At 41.2% G+C, this 10,222-nt stretch overlaps 1 protein-coding gene across 1 annotated transcript in view; it reads left to right on the top strand.

Annotated features, from left to right (window-relative positions):
* Positions 1–10,222, top strand: part of grin2ca (glutamate receptor, ionotropic, N-methyl D-aspartate 2Ca) — a 138,926-nt gene that overhangs the window by 62,723 nt on the left and 65,981 nt on the right. The window contains exons 3-4 of the mRNA XM_061981447.1: positions 1,184–1,785; positions 9,655–9,769. Coding sequence (XP_061837431.1) covers positions 1,184–1,785; positions 9,655–9,769 — 717 coding nt within the window. The remainder of the gene's footprint in view (positions 1–1,183; positions 1,786–9,654; positions 9,770–10,222) is intronic.

Here is a 10,222-nt window from a genome sequence, read left to right as displayed (position 1 = left end):
CACACACACTAGGTGTGGTGAAATTTGTCCTCTGCATTTGACCCATCTACCTTGCTCACCCCCTGGGATGTGAGGGGAGCAGTGGGCAGCAGCGGCGCCGCGCCCGGGAATAATTATTGGTGATTTAACACCCAATTCCAATCCTTGATGCTGAGTGCCAAGCAGGGAAGAATGCTGGTATGAGCTTTTAAACATAATCCGTTAACTGCTGCCAATCAAATGGTGAATAAGATACTCTTTAGGGTTCATATGTTTGTAAATCTGACTGTGATGAAGTCAGTGCCTCACCAGCCATGAACCTCACCGCACGTCACTGCTATAGTACAAACCAGACCAAAAGCAACTTTGTTATATCAACAGCAGCCGCTCGCTCATTCTCACTTGCGCCAACACATGCACATATGGCACTTAGCCAGTGATGCGTTTACAGCCACACAAAAAGTCGGACAACTGTGTGTGTGTGTGTGTGTGTGTGTGTGTGTGAGTGTGTGTATATATACATACATACATACATATATATACATATATATATATACATATACAAATACATATATATATATACTGTATATATATATATATATATATATATATATATATATATATATATATATACATATATATATATATATATATATATATATAGATATTTTGTTTTTATATTTTTTTACAAACAACCAACTGGTAATAAATAATTTTGCCGGAGCTATCAGTGATTCTGGTATAAATCCATCTGAGATTCGGTAAGAGACCCCCTGAGGCTGTGTTGTAGTTTAAATGATTTTTACTAATAGCTGGTCCCATCATTTAAAGTAAAAATTGTTCATACTATTTCCCTCAAGGTCGACTTCCAAGGTCACTTTGCAGCAAATGCAAATGAAAAAACAAAAGCACAGCCCCAGAGGTAGAGCATCTATGTGTGTTTGCAAATATGGATGAAGCCAGTGTTTGCCCGGCAAAAGTAAGATGTGTGGTTTAAGTGATGAATGAGTCTGCAGCTCCAGGAGGAGCAAAATAAAACAGCAGCAGTTAGCTGCTCCGCTACAGAGCGTCTGGATGGCCAAGTCACTTACAAGATGATGGAGAGGTTCTGAGTGAACATTACACACAACTGAGTGCTAATTTGGCTTGCTGAAGAGCAGTAACTACATTAATCCACAAATTTTTTTATCATTTCCATCTTCAGGGAGAGGGCTCCAACTTCCTCCAGCTGGGCTCCTCCATCGAGCAGCAGATCAACGGCATGTTCAAGGTGATGGAGGAGTACAACTGGGACAGCTTTGTGGTCATAACGAGCCTCTACCCAGGCTATGAGGCCTACGTGGATTACGTCAAGTCCTTTATTGACACCAGCTACTTCCTGTGGGAGCTTCAGGACGTGCTGACCTTTGACATGTCCGCCGACAGCATGAACGACATCCGAGCAAGACGGCTGCTGCAACAGATTGACGCCCAGGTCCTCTTGGTCTATTGCTCCCACGAAGAGGCCCAGTACCTATTTACCATGGCGACCGAGGCTGGGCTGGTGGGGCCAGGCTACATATGGATAATCCCCAGCCTGGCTGTAGGCAACCCAGACATGCCTCCACCTGACAGTTTCCCTGTGGGGCTCATCAGCATAATCACAGACCGGTGGAGGATGAGCCTGAGGAAGAGGGTGCGAGATGGGGTGGCTATTGTGGTGAAGGGTGTGCAGAGCTTTAGAAAACAGAGGGGCTTCACTCCAGAGGGTCACAACGACTGCCACAACCCGGTCAAATCAATAGCTACAAATGACACCCTGTTCAGGTAAGACGAAGAATAATGTGAGGACTACTTTGCATTAGTTTTAGTCTTAAAGTGGCAACCTCTAGCTGTTATGTAGTGTACATAGAAGTATATTGCTCTTTGGGGAGTTCACTTACGTTCTTGTGTGCAACTTTAAAGGAGAGGTCTATTGGCAGGAATAATAAGGTCAGCCGAAGTCATTATCAGAATGCAGAAGTTCAGTGTGGCTTGCTGCCCAGATGCCCTCAGTCTTAGCTCAACAGTTTCTTTGGAACAATGGCAGTAAGTCTATAAGGCAGGGGTCGGCAACCCAAAATGTTGAAAAAGCCATATTGGTTCACAAATAAATAAAAAAAATCTGTCTGGAGCCGCAAAAAAATAAACACCTATAAGCCATATACAGTAAGTGTTATAATGAAGGCAATACATGATATAAGTATCTATTTTAGCTATATTAGCCTACTATCATAATGAGGCTGCTGCTGAAATCTTCGTTGACAGAAATGTTGACATTTTAATATGTATTTCACACATTTTTTTACACCATTGGAAAACATTCGTAAAACAGAGGCTTCTCAGAGGGTGAGATAACTCCAGGAAATTACTGGCTTAGAATGGCCAAAGGTAAAGATGTTTGTGTCCAAGTTAAAGAAAACATCAGGCTGTCTTCTTCTAATGGATTTATTACAATCTTTGCAAGATTGGTAACGTTTGCTGTGGTCTATAACGGCACACAAACAACTATCCGCAGCCAATATTACATACAGTTAATGTGCCATGAGACATGCAAATACATCAAAGGAGCTCAAATATACCTACAAACGAGGCATAATGATGCAATATGTACATATAGCTAGCCTAAATAGCATGTTAGCATCGATTAGCTTGCAGTCATGCACTGACCAAAAATGCTTGATTAGCACTCCAACAAGTCAATAACATCAACAAAGCTTACATGTGCATTCACGCACAGCAAAAAAAGTTTGATGAACAAAATGAGACAAAAAAAGAGTGACATAAAACAAATTTTTTGGCAGTGTCGGAGAAAGTTGTACATATAAACAAACTACGGTGAGTTCAAGGTCCGCGGAAAATCAGTAGAAAAAAACAGCGCTTGTCAAATACTCTCATCAGTGTGGCATGTTTAATATGAACAGTGGGATTTCTAACAAATAATTTGTGTCATGTTTATCCTCCCACAGAAATCATATTAAAACAAAAAATATATTTTACCCCATCTTTTTCCATTTAAAAACATTTTTGAAAAAGCTCCAGGGAGCCACTAGGGCAGCGCTAAAGTTGCCGGCCCCCATTCTAAGGCCTTGTTCACACTGCAGGTCAATTCCGATTTTTTTTCCCATATCAGATTTTTTCATGTCAGTGTGAACAGTGCCCTTCTGAATTTTATACGACCCAGGCCACCTTTGTATGTGGATATAAATTGGATATATATGCGATGCGTCCTCAATATGAACCCTCCTGTTCTCAGGTCGTATTCATCCGACCAGAAAGTCATCAAAAAGCGCTAAGCGTCATAATTATACGCCAAAATAAAAGGTTACAAAATAAATAGTTGACGGAGCAAAACACAGGTGAAAATAATGTTTTAGGAACACGTGAATGTTCCACCACTCTGTTTCCAAATGCTCGCCACAAACACGCGCTTCAAGCAGACATCGAAGCAAAACATCTCATAAAACTGTGAGAGCCAAAATACTTGTCGTCCTCCTTTGTAATCTCTTACGCGCAATAATTCCTTGAAATTGCCACAAATGCGCCAGTACTAAGACTAGAGTGGAAGCCATGTTGACTTCCGTAAACACTGAAGTGCATGCAAGGTTTTTGATTGATTGATTGAAACTTTTATTAGTAGATTGCACAGTACAGTACATATTCCGTACAAGTGACCACTAAATGGTAACACCCGATTAATCAATCACGTTAATCAATTCATGGTCATGTCCGCATGCAGGTCAGATTGCATTAAATTAAAGATTGCATTAAAAATGTCACTTTTTTTGCAATGTGTACGATAGAGATGCGCGGTTTGCGGACACAACCGCGGAGTCCGCGGATTATCCGCGGATCGGGCGGATGAAATTAAAAAAAATAAGATTTTATTCGCTCGCGGGTCGGGTCGGGCGGATTAATTAGATTTTTTTTTATTTTTTTTTGCGGGTGGCAGTTAAACCAATTCGGAAATATATATACATAGTTAAATGTTGTTACCCACACACGAAAAACGAGCAGGCACCTGCAGCATATGCCACAACAGAAGAAAAAAAAAGAAAAGAGATGGACACTTTTACGGAGCGGAGAAGGGACGCCTCGCCGGGGTCCGGGACCGAGGCCCGTTCCCCCGAGAGGGCCCCACCGGGAGCCGTAGCTGAGGCGATCCGCGAGAAGGGCCCGACGCACGTCCAGGGTCACTACCGCGCCCACCGCACCGACACCCCGCCTCGTCCGCTTTCGCCGCGGCCGGCGTCACGCGCAGCAGGTAAGCAGCTTACCTGCCCGCCACCCCCGTGGCCGGGGGCTCGTAACAGGGGTCACTCCGCGCGCTCCGCCCGCGCAGCTTACCTGCTTGCCACCCCTGTTGCCGGGGGCGCGTAACAGGGGTCACTCCGCGCGCAGTGCGCTCACGAAAGGGGTGGGGCTCACCCTGGTTGATATAGAGAGCAGGACGGTGGCCATGGAATTTCATTTAAGGTTTGTGATAAACCATCAAACTCATTCGTTAAAAGGACTCTATAGTAATATAAAGCGAATTTTTCTGGACATTATCATGCAAGAAAAGTTTATTTTTGGGATCGCGATCACCGCGTAATGATTTTTAAAGGTTGCATTACATTATTAACTGTCCCATGTGATCAGCCAGTGCGATTGGAAGTCCATGCTCAATTATTGCCTCCGTAAATAAAACTTCGGCATTTATCACATCCAAAGAATCTGTTTGGGCGACGAAAAACGTTGAAAGTTTTCCACTTGTATCGCTAGCAACGGCATTAGGCTTGTGTTTTTTTGTCCCAACGTGGTCTTTTACATCGCTAATTCCTCCGTGTCCGATCGAAAAATCTTGTCTGCACAAGGTGCAATTCGCGTAGTTTTCACCCTTTTTTTTTTTTTTAATTAATATTAGATATATAACAACGGGCGGATGGCGGGCGGGTGCAGTTCTGATCAAACGTTACATCGGGTGGATGGCGGATGGTTGACGACTTTCTGGCGCGGTTGCGGATGAAATAAATTGCCTATCCGCGCATCTCTAGTGTACGACCACTAAGAAGATAGGATTTGGCAAAAAAAATCAGAATTGGACATCTGACCCTGCAGTGTAAACGTTGCCTTAGTTGGTGGGATAATGTATAAAATGTTCAGGTTTGGTAAAGCCAGGCATATCATTGCTCGTTTCTCCTTTGGCAAATATGTCTCATCTCCTCCAACACGGTCATACAAATTCCACTAAAAACTTTACTTTCAACAAAAGCCTTAATATATAAAGAAAAAAACAACAATGATACTATGAGGACATGACAATCTGAGACACAGTAGTTGTGGTATTTTAAAATGTGTTATTTTACTATCTGTGTGATAGTGTGAGACAATGTCATTTAATAATCTGAGAGTGGGTCTCTTCAACAATGTGGCCGGGAAGCGACTTGTTCATATGAATGTTTGGATGTACTGAGTTGGTACTGCAAGATTTGCATCCAATTGGTTTATGGCGTACTGAGCGGGACAGAGAATCGGTCAAGGAGTGTCTGAGAAAATTGACTCACATTTAGAAGAATCAGAGAATCAGAATCAGCTTTATTGTCATTACGCAAGGTAACGAGATTGAGGCCATTCCATACAGTGCGATGTGTGCATGCTAGAAAAACAATGTGCAAATATATAAAAATATAAAAAATGTAGAAGTGCAATGAATATGGTGTGAAATGAATATATACATGAAAAAAACAAAAACAAAAACAGGGTGGTTGGTGGAATGGGTTATTGCACCGAAGAGAAGGCAGTTATGAGGGACAATGGGGCAGTCCGTTCAGGATGGTTATGGCCCTGGGGAAGAAGCTGTTCTTTAGCCTGTTTGTTTTGGTTTTAATGCACCTGTAGCGCTTCCCAGAGGGCAGCAGGTGGAACAGGTCAGAGCCAGGGTGGGTGCTGTCCTTGATGATGGCACTGGCTCTGTTGAGGCAGCGGGAGGTGTAGATGTCCTTGTTCAAAATGATACTTGCCTAGACATGCTATTAATACATCCTTTGAGACAAAACCAGTTGTGTAATGCCTGTGGTGTTATTTCAACTGTATTGTTGGTAGCAGATTTGCAGTATTTGATTAACCATTTTGTATGTCCAAAATGCGTCCCCTAAATAGACAAACTGTGCCTGGTATATTGAAAAGGTGAATACGTAATATAGTGCTATTTAAGTCAGCTCACATCTACAAGGTTTCCTGATAAACATGTGTGGACCCAGCCGACAAACCATTCATTTATTTATCCGGGACTTCTCATGTGTTTGGTGTGGTGCTTAGATTTACGACCACTGTCATTCTCCTAAACTGTGTCCTTGCCCCCGATGCCATCTGTCTCATCACTCCTTTAAACCTTGGCGATGGCGAGGGAATTGAGTGCTGGAAGAGTATGTGATGACAGACAGGTGTGGTCTCCAAAAAAGCAATTCTACAGAATCTGCTGCTGCACATGCATGGACTCAATTGTTTTACCTAAAATTGGTGCAGCAGTCTGAAGTAAAGAAAATACAGAAGTACAGAAGACACTGAACACTAAGAAACACTGTCCATTAGAACTGTGCGATATATATAAATACTGTATATACCTCGGTGCGAGTATATAAATATGGCTTATTTAAATTATATGGCCGTATCGCGATAATGCATGTTGATGACAACTTAGCCAAGTACCACAAAATTAAAGTTACAAGCTGCCACAAGGTACAACACGTCAACATTGTAATGTAGCTTTCAGATTGACAGAGGTCGCGACTGGCTTGCTAACATGGCTCAAGTATATCTGTCCAGAGTGCGGAGCCGCTTCAAGTTACTAATCCTTGCCTCAATGGTAGAAAATAAATTACATTTGCCGTTGTAACCTGTAACCTGTTTAAAAAGGTTATATTATAATTGATATGTTCAAAAATATATTATATCAACGCAAGAGGCTGCAATATACAGTGGTACCTCAGCTTATGATTGCCCGAGCTTATGATTTTTTTCAGAAAAACAAGCTCTCTCTCGACCAATTGTTATGCTTCAGGTTTCAAGCAAAAATTCCGGTTACAAGCTTCCCCACTGCTAGTGAATGCCATTGTAAACCCTGTGAGATCCAACCGAATTATCAGATGTCTCACTCGCTAATATTAGCTAATAGCTAGCAATATATAACTCTGTTTTCCTAACCATGGGTGGGAAACAGGTGAGTGAGAAGGACAGTGCTGAGAACAAGAAGTGGATGATATTCATTGAAGTAAAGAAAAAAATGACCGAAAGTGTAGTCGACTGGAGTTGCAGTTGAAGCTTAGCACTGCTAGTCTGCACTATACTGAAGCAGAATGAGTACACCAGCCAAGGATCTTAACATTATATTAAAATGTTGGACATTTATCAATGAAAATATGGAAAAGCTTGATATTGGATTTTAGGCCAAATCGGTCAACGCCATAAACAATGTTATTAGGAGCTTAAGAAACACATTTCAAATTACATTAGGTTGTCCAGGGCAGGGCTAGGCCGATAAAACGATATCAGTATATATCACGATAGACATGTAATCATATCAGTATAAAATGAGATCGATAAAACGTTCCAGAAATATGTATTTTTTTGTTCGGAAAAATAGGAAAGAATAAAGCTTGGTTGGTTGCATGAACAAAGGCACTCGCGGTCTGGTAAGATAGCCAAACAGGAAGTTGTCGTGAAATGGGAGGGACAAACAGCCAATCACGTAACAGTGTCAACCAACTTTTGGTTGCACCATCTTACTTTCGATTTTCTGTACATTGCAAAATAAATTAAAAATGAGTGCTGCAGAGAGCGAAGAAATAGTGAATAAAACAGAAGTCACCTCAACAGTATGGCGTTTTGTTTTGTTTTTTCAAACGGACTGTCGTCTTTCGCCGCACTCATCTTTTCTTATCAACCCAGGTCCGTTCCCTTTTTGGATGTTCGGAAACAGGTAGGAACTAAAATGCAGGACTGTATAACTAATAAATAAAATATAACAAATGTGCTATTTTTAAAATTATAATTTGGTCCAATAATATTTATATACTAATTACTGCATAACATTACTTCGTGACACTAAACCTGCAAATACTTGTTCTTGTTAGGCTTCTAAATTTAAATTGTCACACTTTGCACTATTTTGTAACACGTTATTAGGTATTTCCTACATTTTCCTTTTTTTTTTACATTAAAGAGGTTATTTTTAAGTGTTTATTGTGATTTTAGTATGTGTTTACATCAACTGATTGTTTTTCATGCTTTTATTGATATTTCATTTTCTTTCTGCCTTTATAGTTGAGGGGTTTATAATCAGAGGAATGTTACATTTGAAGTAAAAATGTTAACATATATTATACTTTTCTCCTGGTCCATATTTCCATGTGTCATAAAAAATATCAATAATTATCGATATCGACCAATATAAAAAACGTATATTGTGATACAGTTTTCAGCCATATCGCCAGCCCTAGTTCAGGGACACTGTCTGTGGTTGTGCTGTTGATAGGATACTTCTCTGGTATCAACAGTATCTCTTCGTTCACAATCTGTAAACCGTAGGACCAACATTTTTCCCTTCTGTAAGTCCAAAATGTTAATGAAAAAGACAAAATGGTGAACATTATCCCAAGCTTTGATTCCAATACCAATAACTCTTTGGATACTCAAAAACCCAGCAGGCGTGATTTGATCAGCTTTGTGTCTGCGTAATGAAGGTCGAAAAGACAGAACAAAGCGCTTCCTGTTGGATTTACTCTACATTCTTGCACATCAAACATTAACAAGCCCCGGGGTATTCAGAATGGTCCTTCCTTGATTCCTGTCTGGATAATGAATCAGTTAACCTGGCAATTGGATTATCACAGATTACCCGGCTGAAAGGGCTTTTCTCACGGAGTGAAGGCAAGGCGGGGCTCCTACCGGAGCTCTTTCATCACCTCCGCTGGAGTGATGGCGGAGGTGAGAGAGTGGGCTCACTTAACAAACGATGGAAGTGATGAAAAAGCAAGCGATCAAAGGAGGCACACAACTGTTTTTAGCACAGGGGTCGTCTTACTGCCGAGCGTTAGCATTTTTAGAAACAGAACAAAGAAGAGGAAACATTGTTCATTCTAATCCTGCTGGCTGACAACATGAACTGTGACATCTTCACTAAAAATAGTTCAGCAATTATTCTCATTGTGAGCTACAGTATACAATAGTTCAAAGGTTTAACTTTCAAAATCTTTCAAAAGAATAGCTTTACTGATTCTGAATATCTGGCATAAACTGTTGTTTGAAATTGAATCATATAAACATTTTTAAGTCAATCTCTTGCAAACAATGGTGATATTTACATGCGCAATACAGCGTCAGCAGCAGCAAGTCAGACTTCAGTATGTTCCCAAAAGATGCTTGGAAAGACTTGGGGGACTGATTGCCATTCTAACCCTGAGCCAAACCAAACCCCCAAAAGTCTCTTTATGCCATGAATTTCAAAGCACTGACAGGGCCTAAACTTGCAATCTCTAATTTCCAAGAAGAATACATTTGCAGTTTTTCCCCCTTGAGGGGCCTGGGTGAGGTAGCACATACTAAACATAAAGCTAAGTGTTTTTCTTCTTTTATGTGACTGACAACCTCTTTGTTTTGTTTTTCGTCTTTTCGCAGACATATGCTGAATGTAACATGGGAGCACAATGACTTCTCCTTTAACACTAACGGTTACCTGGTGAATCCTGCGATGAACATCATCACTCTGGACAGAGAAAGACAGTGGGACAAGGTTTATTTATATTTATTTTTTTGGTATAAATGTTTATAACAAAAAGCAAGACATTTTAAGCAGTATGAGTTCAATCAATCAATCAATCAATCAATCAATCAATCTTTATTTATATAGCCCTAAATCACAAGTGTCTCAAAGGGCTGCACAAGCCACAACGACATCCTCGGTACAAAGCCCACATACAGGCAAGGAAAAACTCACCCCAGTGGGACGTCGATGTGAATGACTATGAGAAACCTTGGAGAAGACCGCATATGCGGGTAACCCCCCCCCTCTAGGGGAGACCGAAAGCAATGGATGTCGAGTGGGTCTGACATAATATTGTGAGAGTCCAGTCCATAGTGGATCCAACATAATAGTAAGAGTCCAGTCCATAGTGGGGCCAGCAGGACACCATCCCGAGCGGAGACGGGTCAGCAGCGCAGAGATGTTCCCTGCCGATGCACAGGC

Source organism: Nerophis lumbriciformis, linkage group LG24, assembly GCF_033978685.3.
Source record: "Nerophis lumbriciformis linkage group LG24, RoL_Nlum_v2.1, whole genome shotgun sequence".
Lineage (NCBI taxonomy): Eukaryota > Metazoa > Chordata > Actinopteri > Syngnathiformes > Syngnathidae > Nerophis > Nerophis lumbriciformis.
The sequence above is the reverse complement of the archived record's forward strand: the minus strand, read 5'-3'. Positions and strand labels throughout refer to the sequence as shown.